The sequence below is a fragment of the Aspergillus udagawae genome (genome assembly GCF_001078395.1).
Source record: "Aspergillus udagawae IFM 46973 DNA, scaffold_1, whole genome shotgun sequence".
NCBI classification, from domain to species: Eukaryota; Fungi; Ascomycota; class Eurotiomycetes; order Eurotiales; family Aspergillaceae; genus Aspergillus; species Aspergillus udagawae.
In genome coordinates, this window is record NW_025091264.1 from 769,648 (window position 1) to 783,706 (window position 14,059).

The 14,059-nt window shown below is 52.8% G+C and overlaps 6 protein-coding genes across 6 annotated transcripts; 4 read left to right on the top strand and 2 right to left on the bottom strand.

Moving 5' to 3' along the window:
• Positions 1 to 331: 331 nt before the first annotated feature.
• Positions 332 to 1,176, top strand: Aud_000248 (SDR family NAD(P)-dependent oxidoreductase; the record flags this gene model as incomplete). The annotated part of the gene is made up of 2 exons (XM_043285763.1): positions 332 to 809; positions 857 to 1,176. The coding sequence occupies 2 exons, from the start codon at positions 332 to 334 to the stop codon at positions 1,174 to 1,176; spliced, it is 798 nt and encodes a 265-aa protein (XP_043141698.1).
• A 60-nt stretch (positions 1,177 to 1,236) lies between these two features.
• Aud_000249 (CVNH domain-containing protein) lies at positions 1,237 to 1,628 on the bottom strand (the record flags this gene model as incomplete). Its single annotated transcript, XM_043285764.1, has 2 exons — positions 1,237 to 1,430; positions 1,487 to 1,628. 2 exons carry the CDS (start codon positions 1,626 to 1,628, stop codon positions 1,237 to 1,239), a joined length of 336 nt encoding a protein of 111 aa, XP_043141699.1.
• An 814-nt stretch (positions 1,629 to 2,442) lies between these two features.
• On the top strand, positions 2,443 to 3,477 carry Aud_000250 (aldo/keto reductase; the record flags this gene model as incomplete). The annotated part of the gene is made up of 1 exon (XM_043285765.1): positions 2,443 to 3,477. One exon carries the CDS (start codon positions 2,443 to 2,445, stop codon positions 3,475 to 3,477), a length of 1,035 nt encoding a protein of 344 aa, XP_043141700.1.
• A 3,118-nt stretch (positions 3,478 to 6,595) lies between these two features.
• On the top strand, positions 6,596 to 7,991 carry Aud_000251 (uncharacterized protein; the record flags this gene model as incomplete). Its single annotated transcript, XM_043285766.1, has 2 exons — positions 6,596 to 6,698; positions 6,997 to 7,991. The coding sequence occupies 2 exons, from the start codon at positions 6,596 to 6,598 to the stop codon at positions 7,989 to 7,991; spliced, it is 1,098 nt and encodes a 365-aa protein (XP_043141701.1).
• Positions 7,992 to 8,953: 962 nt separating this feature from the next.
• On the top strand, positions 8,954 to 12,158 carry Aud_000252 (Golgi mannosyltransferase complex subunit; the record flags this gene model as incomplete). Its single annotated transcript, XM_043285767.1, has 8 exons — positions 8,954 to 9,128; positions 9,213 to 9,222; positions 9,283 to 9,438; positions 9,498 to 9,771; positions 9,829 to 10,244; positions 10,353 to 10,672; positions 10,750 to 12,077; positions 12,138 to 12,158. 8 exons carry the CDS (start codon positions 8,954 to 8,956, stop codon positions 12,156 to 12,158), a joined length of 2,700 nt encoding a protein of 899 aa, XP_043141702.1.
• Positions 12,159 to 12,503: 345 nt separating this feature from the next.
• Aud_000253 (Zn(2+) transporter YKE4) lies at positions 12,504 to 13,942 on the bottom strand (the record flags this gene model as incomplete). Its single annotated transcript, XM_043285768.1, has 4 exons — positions 12,504 to 12,519; positions 12,577 to 13,510; positions 13,565 to 13,715; positions 13,787 to 13,942. The coding sequence occupies 4 exons, from the start codon at positions 13,940 to 13,942 to the stop codon at positions 12,504 to 12,506; spliced, it is 1,257 nt and encodes a 418-aa protein (XP_043141703.1).
• Between the last annotated feature and the right edge of the window lie 117 nt (positions 13,943 to 14,059).

Here is a 14,059-nt window from a genome sequence, read left to right on the forward strand (position 1 = left end):
AGAGCAAATAGGAGGAATATGGCACAAACGGTGTCAAGTCCGTCATGTGACCGCTGACCGAATACGCAATACGATGTTCGCTTCCAAGGGCGGAGTATCCCCACCTTTGAACGGCTGTATACTTTGGGGACGCGCCATTACATCCGAGGCTCTCGACTTGAAAAGGAAATGGCGTACCATTAGCGAGCCGTATTGCGTATTAACGGGTACCCAGAATTCCCTGAATGATGAGGACTTCCACGAGCTTGAGTAATATTTAAGAGCCCACAACCAGGCATGATGGATGTTTGGCTGGGTCTTCCGTCCTTTTTCGCGTTTGACAAGACTCAATATGCTCGTCCGATCATCTGAAGACTCACTTGCTGGCAAGACCTGCCTGGTCACCGGTGGAGCTGGCGGGCTGGGCAAGGCCATTGCGTCTACTTTCCTCGCGGCTGGCGCAAACGTGGTGATCTGCGATGTCAACGAGGACCGACTACAGCAGACTTCAGCAGAACTGGGGGAAACTGGTCGATTGAAAGCTATCAAGGCGGACATAACCTCTGCAAGCGCCGTTCAAACTCTCTTTGAGGAGATCATCGCGGACTTTGGGAAGCTAGACACCTTGGTCAACAATGCTGGAATCATGGACAGGTTCGATCCCGTGGGAGATCTCGACGAGGCACTGTGGGATAAGGTGGTTGCCGTGAACCTCACAGCCCCATTTCTACTCAGCAAACTGGCTGTGCGGAATATGTTGGCGCAACCTACCACTGATGGATGCATTGTCAACATCGTCTCTGTAGCCGGCAAGGCCGGCTGGGCAGCGGGTATGTTCTCCGACGACCAAGGTATTCCTATTGCTAACTCCAAGTAGGCGCAGCATACACAGCGAGCAAGCACGGTCTTGTCGGGTTGACCAAGAACACGGCCGCCTTCTACGGTAACAAAGGCATCCGGTGCAATGCGCTGATGCTGGGCGGCATGAACACTAATATCACCGACGCCTTCCACGCCGGCATCAACGTCGAGGGCAAAGACAAAGCCGTCGAGATCCTAAGTGCCATCAAAGCGCCCATGTGCGCGATCAACGATGTAGCCGACACATGCCTGTCCCTGGCCTGCGGCAGGGGCTCGAAACTCATCAACGGCGCCCTTATCCCGGTGGACAATGGCTGGACGGGTATCGTGGGATGATTTAACTTCTGTATATTTGATTATCTACTCGCATAGTTCTAATACACACGCCCTTGCACCTCAACAATGCATATATTCCAATCCCCCCGCCTCATTCTGAATACATTCTCCCAGATTCACACTCGCAGACTGCACACTCCCATGCCGGTCATTCAGCTGCGCATGCAACATGGGTTTCCCCTCTTCCCCTTCCAACGCAAGATGCACCTGCGACGCGCTGTCCGCGAACGACTCCCCGCCCCAGACAAACTTCCCTAAAGCACTTCCTCAGCCCAGCGCACCAAGCCCAACCTCTACCATCGTAACTTACCGTTACTATTCCCCAGACAATTATTCAGATCGATCTCGGAGAAAGACCAGGTGCCGTCGGGCCGTTTGCAGCGACTGCTGAGAATATGTTTGTCTTTGAGGACGATAGTGTCGGAGCTTGTGTGGAAGCCGCGGAGGGACATTCTGAAGTTTTCTAGGATTTCTTTTTTAGATGCTCTCTGTGGACATTTTGGCTGGTGACGACGGAGTCGAGGGTTTATAGGTTGACGCCCACGGGTTGGCCACATTCGTCATGTTGGGCGAATGTTGATATCAGGGCTGTTTGGGGGGTTTCCCTGGGATGGGAGGGTTTATTCCGTGGTTGTACATAGGACTCTGTGCATGCTTAGCATCTACATTGTATTGAAGTATTTCTGTAGTCAGTTTAATGGACGTAGATGTAGATGGTATCTTTAGTGGACGACCCAGAGCAACAGCAAAGTATAGGCGGGATTACTTCGGCACTATCTACAGGACTCTACAATTATGCAGCAAGCTACCTTGATCCTTGACATCTTCAGACAATCCTAGTATCAAGTGAGTGAGTGAGTGAGTGAGTGAGTGAGTGAGTGAGTGAGTGAGTGAGTGAGTGAGTGAGTGAGTGAGTGAGTGAGTGAGTGAGTGAGCTAGGAACCAGGTGTGCATCCTGCATCCTGCATCCTGCCATCTGGCTAAATGGCTGCTATCTACCTACCCCGCTCACTCCGCATTACCCGCGATTGCAGTAGTGTGTTATGCTGCTTGCTTCATTGGTGGATTGAACGCAGGGGAATGTCTGGATTCCCTGTTTCTTGCCCAAATAAAACAGAGCAAGGTGGATTGTAATCTGGCCGTTACGGAAATAGGATATAAACGAGTGGCTAAGTCCGGCCTTCCGGGAGAGCAGATGATATATTATCTATCTGCAAAGCTTCGTCGAGAGGTCACAAGCCTGGGGATTACTAATATAGCGTCAAAATGAAATACGTCCAACTCGGATCAAGCGGGCTCCGCGTCTCGCCCATCTGCGTGGGCTGCATGAGCTATGGCAGTCCCGAGAAACGCTTCGACTGGGCACTAGGCGAAGAAGACGCGCTCCCCGTGCTGGACCACGCCTACCGATCGGGGCTCAACTTCTTCGACACGGCCAACGTCTACTCGAACGGCGACTCGGAGGTGATTCTCGGCAAGGCGATCAAGAAATACAACTGGCGGCGCGAGAACATCGTCATCGCGACCAAGGTGTGGGCGCCCGTCGGTCGCGGCAACGAGTATCCCCTCTTCATGTCCAGCGAAGAACGCGACAATGCCGGCTACGTGAACGAGTACGGGCTCAGCCGGAAGCACATCTTCGATAGTATCGAGGCGAGTCTGAAGAGGCTGGACCTGCCGTATGTTGATCGGCTGCAGATCCACCGGGTTGATCCCAACACGCCTGTGAAGGAGACGATGGAGGCGCTGCATGATGTTGTCAAGTCAGGCAAGGTGCGGTATATCGGGGCTTCGTCGATGTGGGCGCACCAGCTGCTGGAGTATCAGTATACGGCGCGTATGAATGGGTGGACCGAGTTCATCACCATGCAGAATTTCCATAACCCTATCTACCGGGAGGAGGAGCGCGAGATGTTTCCTGCGTGTGCCAAGTTCGGGATGGGTGCGATTCCGTGGAGTCCGCTGGCGATGGGCTTCTTGACCCGGCCGTGGAAAGCGTTTGAGGAAACTACGCGAGGGAAATCGCTGAATGGCAAACTAATGGGCCAGCCCTTTACCGAGACGGACAGGAAGATCAGCGAAAAGATAGAGGAGATTGCTAGCAAACGCGGTGTGTCGATGACCATCGTGAGTCTTGCGTGGTCATTGTCCAAACCGTTCATCACTGCGCCGATTGTGGGGTTGAGCAAGAAGGAGAGAGTGGATGAGGCGATTCAAGCGATCGAGTTCAAGCTCACGGAGGAGGAGATCAAGAGTATTGACGATCTATATCAACCAAAAAAGGTTGCAGGGCACCACTAGTTTCCAACTATTGCAGACTATTTGTCAAACCGAATGCCTTGCTATCCTAGACCAAATATGTCCCATCTTCCAATAACATAATGCCATATGATCATAAAGCTCATCCCTGACCACTTAGAACACCTCAATCATCCTAGAAAGCCTGCAAATAACATGGCTGGCTCAAGGATCAGGATTCGCTGCCTCAACGGCGCACATGTCAGCACCTGCAGTAGGCACCCGTTGACCTGCAGTATGCAGTAGAAATTCCACAATCCTGGAGCCTAACCGATTCCAGAGCCAGATGGCTCTCTAGAGTCCAGAGCGCCCAGACAACCACTTGTAAGATTCCTGCTGCAAGGCAGCATACTTACTGATATTGCTCAGCCGGCCACCGCAGTCACCACACCCACTAGGTCATGCGAGAACCCGTTTAGGGATCAAATCAGGATGACTGGTCGGTATGATGTGCCGGTTTCTGCAGAATCCGGATCGAGATCGTGCTAAAATAGAAAGAGGGAGCTATGTGTAGCACGAGACTGTGTGAATGCGAGACGGTGCAATGTCTTGCATCGCCCTCCCTGCTTTGCACGGCTTAGCTTTGCCCGAACTGCTGCGAGGCTGTGATTGAGTTGTTGGAATCTGGGAAGAGCGCAGCGGATTGGCGCGTTCAGTTGACTGTAACTTTGCGCAGGGGATTTTCCCAGCCATGAAGGTTGAGTGGTCGAGTCTATTACCAATCGCACCCATTGTGTAGCAAGACATCAGGAGCTCTTCAACTCAGACAGTGTAGTCGATCAGTCTTGGGTGCACCCCAATCAGCATCTCGCAGCAGGTACGGAGTAGATGGATACTCGTTAGGTTGCCTTCGCACTTATTTCTTCTGTCGGATATCACTTCCCAGGACATACAGTGGCAATGAACCATTTTGGTCATCGCTCGTCTTTCAGATACTTGGAACAGACATCCGCTCATGATTATTGGACCTTGTTTGAGATATGATGCACTAGATGGTGAATTAGCCAGAAAAATCCTAACGTGCAGACCTCAAGGACGCTCAAGCGGGGGTGGATCATCCTGTGGAGGTGGGCGAGTCGGCTGATCGCCTTGCTAGGTGGATGATTCAGATACCCTGTGGATGGTGGTGATCAGAACCATAATAGCCTCGACAGGAAGGAAGACCGTCTTCGGAAAAGCAAATATTAATACTCCTCTTCCCTGACTCGACTCAGGTAGCTAGTGTGGTCGATGAAAGTGATTTGATTGGGTCCTCCTAGCTGCTTGTATGAACAGAGCTTGTGTCTGCAATGAGTCAAGTTCGACTCCAGCATCAGGATGGAAACCTCGCACCGACACTAGCAGCAGTACTCAACCTGGTCTATACTCATTGTTCTATTCATTCAGCATTATTCAGTACTCCTTGCCAACCTACCTCCAAAAAGTAGGTCTCAGCTAGTATCCGTACGTACGCCTCTTACTGCCAGTCTGCCAGTCATCTTCGCTGTTGACCCCGGCAGATCGACCATGTCCCACTATCGGTTTCTAGGCTCCTTTGATGGTGGGAAACGGTCTCAATCCATGTCCAAATCCAGTAAAATTCAGAGTCATCCAGCTATTCAGCATAATTCTCAAGTGAGTCCTCATACTCACTTATTGTGACGCTGATTGTGATGACTGCCTCTGCCTTGTTTTTTCCCACACCTTTTTTTTTTTTTTTTAGCTCAGTGAGTAGGGTTCGGGGTCACCCGCTGCTTGCGCGTGTGGTTACAATGCTCCTTTATCTGCGAAACCTAGTGAATGGTGCAGACAAATCCCGACGCTCCTAAAGGCAACCGATTAGCTCTTAAGGACAGAGCTCACCCTGTCTCGTTGGCGCAGAGTGTTGTAGAATCTCTTTGGGTCTCGGGCAAGATTGTCAGCCACAGCTGAGACCTTTCCTTCTTTCGTCCTGTCCTTACAAAGACAGTGTAGTGCACTGTCTTGCTGATGCCTAGTCCAAGCCGTCTGACAGGCCCAGTTGACTAAGCCCCTCATTCGTCGTCCTGCATCTGTCAGACCACGTACGACCTGACATATGCGTCGTCTGTGTTATGCATTTATGCTACCTACCTACCTACCTACCTACCTTGCCTCTACCTTTCCTCTTCATTTCCTAAAAAGCCACTGACAACGGATCTTCAACACTTTGATTGCAAACCCGCTCGTTTTCCCTGGCAGGTCGTCATTGATTAATCACTTAAACCAACATTTTTCCAAGCCACAAATCTCCTGGACTGCGTCATCGCCTAGTTTCTAATTTGGCCTTCTTCCTATTTTCGGTTCGTACGGCAAGCGACCTGAAAATAGCGCCCGTCGGATGCTTGCCAAATCAGGAACCAATCAGCTTTTGGGAAAGGGAGAAATTCGACCCGCTACGGTCACCATTGCCAGGATCATTTGACTGAGGCTTGCAATCATGTCGCAGGTGAGTGAGATATGTCTTCTGCATCCACTGTCTCTGCATTGAAACACCCTTTTCTGCCTTTTGGACTCTCCATCTGCCTTGGGAGAAGGCATGCATGTCCTTGTTCTTTCGCTTTACCCCTTGCGTGGTGGATGCTGGATTGGGCAAAGAATGGGGCAAATCCGCCAATACCCGGGGGTCAAGGGTAGTACCATGGGCGGTATCCGTACCGTACCGTAACATACTGGCCCTCCGTCCACCCAATTCTTTGCCAGGTACCCGCAGCTCCGCCATGACGCCATGTCACGACTTGTTTTGTTGTCGGAAATTTTTGATGGCCCTCTTTGGCTATGTGATTTTCCTTCGATCGCTTCCCCGCAAGATGATGATGGAATCACTGCACTTGTTTCCTTGTATGGAGAAGCGAGCACATCCGTCTCTCTTACCTAGTCAAGAAAACTCGTCTTCTTCAGAATTGTGTCGGCGGTTGCTGCGTCTGAGAAGAAACGGGGGCACCCCAGAGGAGATCATTTCGATACCCGTTCCTGTACCTGGTTCCATAATTTCTTCCTTGTTGTCATCTCCCGTCTCTCTCCACCCTTACCCAGTTGGGCAAGCACGCTGATGTGGGCTCATCTTTCCCGCGGCCAGGGACAGAACTATCCTCGTCTAAGAAGGAAAAGGATAAAAGCCTCAATGGCAGCCTCTCCACCATCCTCCTTCTCGGCCTCCTCGTCCTCAAGCTCTTCTCTCTATCCGTCCTCCTGGAGCTCAATCCACTCTCCCCCTTTGCTCAGCAGTAAGTAATTGTCCGTTTGTTTCTGTCCTCTGCGTCTATCTTCAAGCGCATGCCCGCGGCCACTCCATCCGTCCATACAGATGCATCTTTTACCCCTCTTCTCCACCTTCTCCTAGCGGACTATCCGTTGCTCTCATTGGCATTATTAGATGCGGACGGTCCGCGTTTCATCTTATCCCTTTTCAATGATTTGTTTACTTCCCCCTTTGTGTTGGCACCGTCGACACAATCTCCACCCTACACGTGTGGCATGTCTGGTTCATTTCTCTGGTCATTCTCGCTGATCGCGTGCTCTTAGCCAATCTCTCCCCGCCCTCCTGGTCACCCTCGCATCGTCCTTCAACAGCTTCAGCCCGAGATCAACTGGAAAACCTGATCGCCAAGCACGGTCACCCCACTCGAGTCTCACTGTCGTCCTTGCGTGACCTGACAGCGACCTCATCCACATATAATCCACCATCGCCGCTGTCTCCTCGCTCGCCCGCCTCGGAAATTTCAGACTTGTCTGATACTCTTGTCCTCAGCCGTTCTGCCTCGCGTCCAATTCCCATACCAAAACCGTCGAGTAGTCCTTACGATTCAGATCTGCCCGTCACCCCGTTGACCGGGCGTTTTGAAAAGGACTATTTCCCGCAGTCTGATCAGTCCAAGTCTTGGAGGAACCGCGAGAGTGTGTCAAGGCTGGACAGTGACCGCTATCGCCGCCCTTCCTACCATCAGCCATCCTCCAGAATGCGTTCTGATAGCTCCTCGTTCTATTCGCCGGTCATGTCGCCCAGCATGTCACCCTCAACCCGCTCCGCATCTCCACAGCCACCACGCTCCCGCCCTCACAACTCGGCCAAGTCTGTGCCAGCCTTCCATCTCGGCAGTCTGCCTCGGTTCCATCCCGCTGTCTACCAGCCTTCGAACAACACCCAGAGTTTGGCCGCACAACCTCCGTCGCCCCGGCATTCCCGACAGCAGTCATACTGGACCTCTTCAAGCTCTCGTGACACGCTGAGACAATACAGAGAATTGGTGGAAAGCGTCACTCTCTCCAGGGCACCCTCTCGACCGCTCTCGCCGAGTCCCTCTGCCCCAAGGCTAGACCCTTTACGCAGCCCGGGACCTGTGACTCCATTGGCTCTGGAGGAGACCGGTGGCTACTTGACCATCGGTGCAACGAGCTCAGACTTCTCGTCAAGCGACTCTCAAAGCTCCAGCGCTGCGCCAGATCTGATTGAGAAGCTCATTGCTCGCGAAGCCGACCGGGCTCGCCAGAAGTCGCGAAAGAGCTCCAAGAATTGGTGATCAGCGCCGTCTTTCACGTCCTGGCCGGTTTTCCAGGATGGAAGCTTGCATCTTTTTTCATTCTTTTCCAAATTTCCCATTAATCCACATCTGTCAGATGGGCTCTCGCATGAGAGCTCAATTCAGCTTGTATTATTTTGCGTTCATTTTATACCCCATACAGCCTTGATTTAATGCTTTGCACATGTCACCTGTGGCACCCAGACCCGCTCTTTTCCTATATCCTGTCTCCTATAACATTCAGACATGGCTAGAACAGATTGTTATGCTTGACTCAAGAGTGATGCTGAAATTGGATTCAAAAGGGGCAATACTTAGAATTTCTCATGTTACCTCTATCTTTGTACCTTGGCTTCGACTACTTGCGGGGAACTTTGCTTCGGTTGTGATTTTACGTACTGCGTCCTGAATATCGCTAGATCGGTATATTGTTAGACATTCTCAGACTGCCACATGACTTGAAATTATGCTTCAAACACTGCACTGTCCGTCAACCAAGTGGCCACTGTTCAAATCTTGATAGTTAGTTGATACCTTTACTTATGACGCGAGATCGGCCAAGACCACTTAAGACTTAAGGTGCTCTCCGGAGCTGGGCGACCTCTCCCCGAAATCCGCACCACAGATTTGCGGGCGCAAGGCTTCCCCCCATCGAGATTTATAACCTGACCTTCCATCCTACTTTGGTCGACTCGATTGTCTCCTCCGTTCCTGCGAGGGGCAATCGAAGTATATTTCATGCTTTGCTCACTACGAAGTCGATCGAACCCTCGATTCTATCATTCATCCGTTTGAGCAGAGCACCGCGCTCAATGGGACAGCCCATACGCCCAATCTCCGATATCGCCGCGGAATTCTAATATTGTACCTCGCAATTATCAGTCGCATTACCACACATTGCACATTGTCAACGCGGACTGTAGGCATTGAGTACTACTCCGGGGAATCTGAAGTCCACGTAGATGCCGTCAGTCGAAGCGTTGGTTTCGCCGGTAGACGCAAAGGTCCCCGGCGATATGGTTATCGGAAGCCAGAGCACACCCAGTGTGGTTGCCGGCCCGTCGGTTTCGACCGCGAAGAAGAGCGACTATAAGGGGTTTGTAGCGGGGGTTTTTTCGGGAATAGCAAAATTGAGTGGTATGTTCGTCGTCTTTTCCACTTGAGCAGGAGGACTTTAGTTGGTGACGTTAGGGCTGAGCTAATATTTGTTTAATGGTATAGTTGGGCATCCGTATGTGACTGACCAGGGCACTCCTAATACGTTGTTCTATGGCTGATGGACATGTGCTAGTTTCGATACGGTAAAGGTGCGATTACAAACGAGCAAAGAAGGACATTTCAAGGGGCCGTTAGACTGTGTACTACAGACGGTACGGAAGGAGGGTGTGAGTGGGCTGTACAAGGGAGCCACGCCACCGCTGGTCGGTTGGATGGTTATGGACTCTGTGTGAGTACCTTTGTCCTTGATGGATGCGATGGATGATTTGGGTCTGACCCATCGGATAGCATGCTCGGTTCCCTGACATTGTACCGACGACTACTGCTCGAGAATGTCTTTTCGAAGCCCGCTATTCGGTCTCTCACGCCGTTTGCGAGCTACCAGCCTGATCTCAAAACACTCCCCAGCTTCGGACATGGGATAGCCGGTATCTTGGCCGGTACGACTGTCAGCTTCATAGCGGCTCCGGTAGAGCACATCAAGGCGCGGCTGCAGATTCAGTATGCGGCGGATAAGGCGAAGCGAATGTACAGCGGGCCGATCGATTGCTTAAAAAAGCTTGTAAGTCAATGAGAGCTCCCCAGTGCTGCAAGCGAGCGTCGGCTGACTGCAGCATAGCTGCGCACTCACGGTATCACAGGGTTATACCGCGGCCTCTGTGCGACAATTCTCTTCCGATCGTTCTTCTTCTTCTGGTGGGGTTCCTACGACGTGCTGACGCGATGGATGAAAAACAACACCGCGATGTCAGCACCAGTAATCAATTTCTGGGCCGGGGGTATATCGGCACAGATCTTCTGGTTGACCTCGTACCCGTCCGATGTGGTCAAGCAGCGACTGATGACGGACCCAATGGGCGGGGCGCTAGGTGATGGGGAAAGAAAGTTCCGCCGGTGGAAAGATGCTGCTAGGGCGGTTTATCATGAGCGAGGGTGGAGAGGGTACTGGAGGGGTTTTGTGCCCTGTTTCTTACGAGCATTCCCGGCGAATGCGATGGCCTTGGTTGCATTTGAAGGCGTGATGCGGTCGCTGCCGTGAGCCTGATGTAATCAGGTAAATCAGGCAGACGAACCATAATAGACTAGACGACCATTTGTATATAGCGTAATGAGATACCAAAAGCCAATTGGTAATGAACTTAGTGCGTCGTTTTATAGCAAGATCATCGGTGCTGAAGGTGCCACGGCGGAGGTCAGCTTGAGTGCAACATTTCCGCATTCAGCATACCTCGCGCAGGGCCAGGCGTCTGGGCTCAGGTCCACATTTCAACGTCGAAGGCAAATATTTTTGACGCTCATTGGCTACGTGTGGGTTCAGAGATCGACCAGTTCGAGGGAGATTGAGCTCCGATTCTGCTGCAATGTCGGTCCGCGTGTTCTTTTCCGGCCACAACGCAGTGAGGTCAGGGCGGGAAAGACACAGGCCTGGCCGTCGCTTCATCTTCTCATCATCGCCAGTTCTCGTCCGTCATCGACTCTCCCTGCACGATTACCTCGAATCTAACCTATCCCCTGTCAAGTTCGCTATGTCGGGGCGCAGGTCGAGAATTGACTTTGTTGCTGGCTAAGTATTATCTCCCTATACCCACATCTCCGCTGGTCCAGATCTTTCGACCTGTCCTCATCAAACATCTCCAACTTCCAAGAGCCAGCTCGCATCCTCACCAACTCAACCCTACCGATTCCTGCTTCCCCTCGCTCGTTTGCACCGGTCGATACGGCCTGCAATTGGCCGTCGTCCGCACAATGCGACGCACAAATCCAATCACTCTCCTTCTTGCGGCCATACTGGCGTTTGGATTCGTCATCTTCGTGCTCTCCCCTTCGACATCCTCTGCCTCCCCCGTTAGCGCAGGCTCCGCCTCCTCCTCTTCCTCCTCCCAGCAACGCCGCGAAGACGACGCCGCCGAAAACCCCCTCTCACCTCCGACGAAACCTTTCTTCAAATCCCAGCCCGTCCGCCAAGATGGCCAACAGGCCCCTCCCCCGGTCGTGCAGTACGACCTGAACAAGCTCAGCAGCTCCACCAACTCCGTTGCCAACGGCGAAAGAATCCTGATCCTCACACCGATGGCCCGCTTCGTCCCGGAGTACTGGGACAACGTGGTGAAACTGACCTACCCGCACGAGCTCATCTCGATCGGGTTCATCATCCCCAAGAACAAAGAGGGGAATGCGGCCCTGGCCGCACTAGAAGACGCCATCGCCAAGACGCAGTCCGGCCCCATTGACAAGCGGTTCGCGAGCATCTCCATCCTCCGCCAGGACTTCGAACCGCCCCTGCAGTCGCAGGACGAGAAGGAGCGGCACAAAATGGCGAACCAGAAGGCGCGCCGCGAGTCCATGAGCCGCGCCCGCAACAGTCTGCTGTTTACCACGCTCGGCCCCGCCACGGCTTGGGTTCTCTGGCTCGATGCGGATATCGTCGAGACGCCGCCGACCTTGATTCAGGACCTCACGGCGCACGACTACCCCGTCCTCGTCCCGAACTGCTACCAGCGGTACTACAACTCCGACAAGAAGAAGATGGATGTCCGGCCGTACGACTACAACTCGTGGATCGATAGTAGTACGGCGCAGAGCATGGCGGCGGAGATGGGGGCCGATGAGATTCTCCTCGAGGGCTACGCCGAGATGCCGACCTACCGCACGCTGATGGCTTATCTGGCTGATACAACTAATCCGAACCCTAAGAAGGCCATCGAGCTGGACGGGGTGGGCGGCACGGCGCTCATGGTCAAGGCGGAGGTGCATCGTGACGGCGCGATGTTCCCTGCCTTTCCCTTCTATCACCTGGTCGAAACGGAGGGCTTCGCCAGGATGGCAAAGCGGCTGGGGTACTCCGTGCATGGGCTGCCGGATTATTTTGTAAGTTGCCTTTTTTTTTCTCCTTTGGGATGACTCGTGGGATGCTAATGCTGCTTGAAGGTATACCACCAAAACGAGTGATGTGGTTTTCTGGGCAACGATGTTATACTAGACCATTCTTGCACGACGCAATATGCGTTACATTGAGCGCGCTGTGCGCAACTTTCGTTACTATTTAGACTAAAATCTTTCAGATCTCATGTGGTGGATGGAGTTTTTGGCGCCAGCATTGTGGCATGCGGAGTCCGCACGTCCTTCACATTGGTTATTTAGATGCACGGAGCTAGATCGTTTACATGCAATTTTATTTTTTGTCGGATATCGACTGCATCTGCGTCCTTTCAAGTACTTTTCATCTATCACCATGCCCCATAAAGTATATCCGTCTAATATGCTGCCGCCACCAAATCGTACGAACCACACACCTCAATCCCAGGAGATACTGCATAGCAAAACGAGTTAGTTCAACGTTCACAACAAGCCGGAATCCAGTACTCACGCAAGCATAATTCCCGCCCCGACAGCAACAGCCAAGAACTGCACAATCGTCTTCTTGATTTCGAGTGTCTTATCCTTGCCCGTCTCGAGCAATTCCGGGATGACTGACACAGTCCCGACGTAGAGGAAAGTCCCTGCAGTAAAAGGCAAGAGCATATCGCCCCAGGTGAGACTCGTCCCCAGCAGCCCTGCCGATGCATCCGTCACTCCACCGGACGCCGCACTGTGTCCGCCTCCCAACTCCTGGATCGCGATCCCGATGAATGTGCCAAGGAACGCACCGATGGCAGTGACGAACTGCGCGCCCATAGCCTTGCGCTTGGAGAAGCCGGACTGGATGAGGAGGGCGAAATCGCCGACTTCGTGGGGGATTTCGTGGAAGAAGACGGCGACGGTTGTGGTTGCGCCGATGGTGGGGGAGGCGTAGAAGGAGGAGGACATTGCCAGGCCGTCGGTGATGTTGTGGGTGAAGTCGGCGATAAGGTTGAGGTACCCTCCTAGTTTGACGCTGGGGTTGATTTCTTTCTCGTCTTCTGGTTCTTGCTTGGTGGCGGGGGCGGCGGAGTCGGGTTTGCGCTTGCGGAGCTCGGTGTTGGCGGTGTTAGTGGTGGAACTGGTGCTTGTGCCGTGGGAGGAGCCGTCGGTGTGTGCGTGGGAGTGCGAGTGGGCGTGGCCTTCGCCTCCTGTTGCGATGCGGAGGGCCTTGTCCATGGCCACGAAGGTGAAGAAGCCGACCATGATCCCTAGTCCGAGGAGGAGATTCCTGTTGGGTTCGACCATGACGAAGCGCACGTGCTCCGGGGAGTCCTCGCCTAGGAAGATCTCAGGGAGAAGATGAAACAAAGTGTCACCTAAAAGTCCTCCAACGGCGAAAGCGACCATGACGGACAGAGACGAGGGATCGATGTTGGGTGGACATAGTGCCAGGAGGAAGTCTGTACCTGTTAGATGGGGAACGACAATGACATGGTTTCTCAATAGACGCATACTGGGAGGTCCGGAAATGTACACAGTTGCCAGGATTGCATTGACGGCGGGACTGCCAGGGAAGAGGATCGCAAAGATTCTCGACATCATACTGGCTGTTGGTGGGCTGGTTGCACGCTTGTGCTCATTGAGAGCTTCCACAAGTGGACATTCCTGAGCAAGTCAGCCTCTATCCACTAACTGCTAATGATCACAAATGACTAGAAGCTTGAGGCGCAATTTACCTGCAATTTGTCTTCGATTTCCGCTACGGAAAGGTCGCCCACAGTGATCTTGTCTCCACTGCCAGCAGTCGCAGCCGCCAGCACAGCGAATAAGAGAAGGCCAGCGACAAGAGCGAGGCCGGTCCTGCGCGCAGGAGAGAATAAACGGAGTGCCATCGCTGTCGCAAAACTCTGGACTGTAGCAGTGAGCAATTGGGCAGAGACACTCGAGGATAATACCCTGATTAAGCCAGCACGAGAGATATCAGACAGCTAGTTTGTTACAGCTCGTTA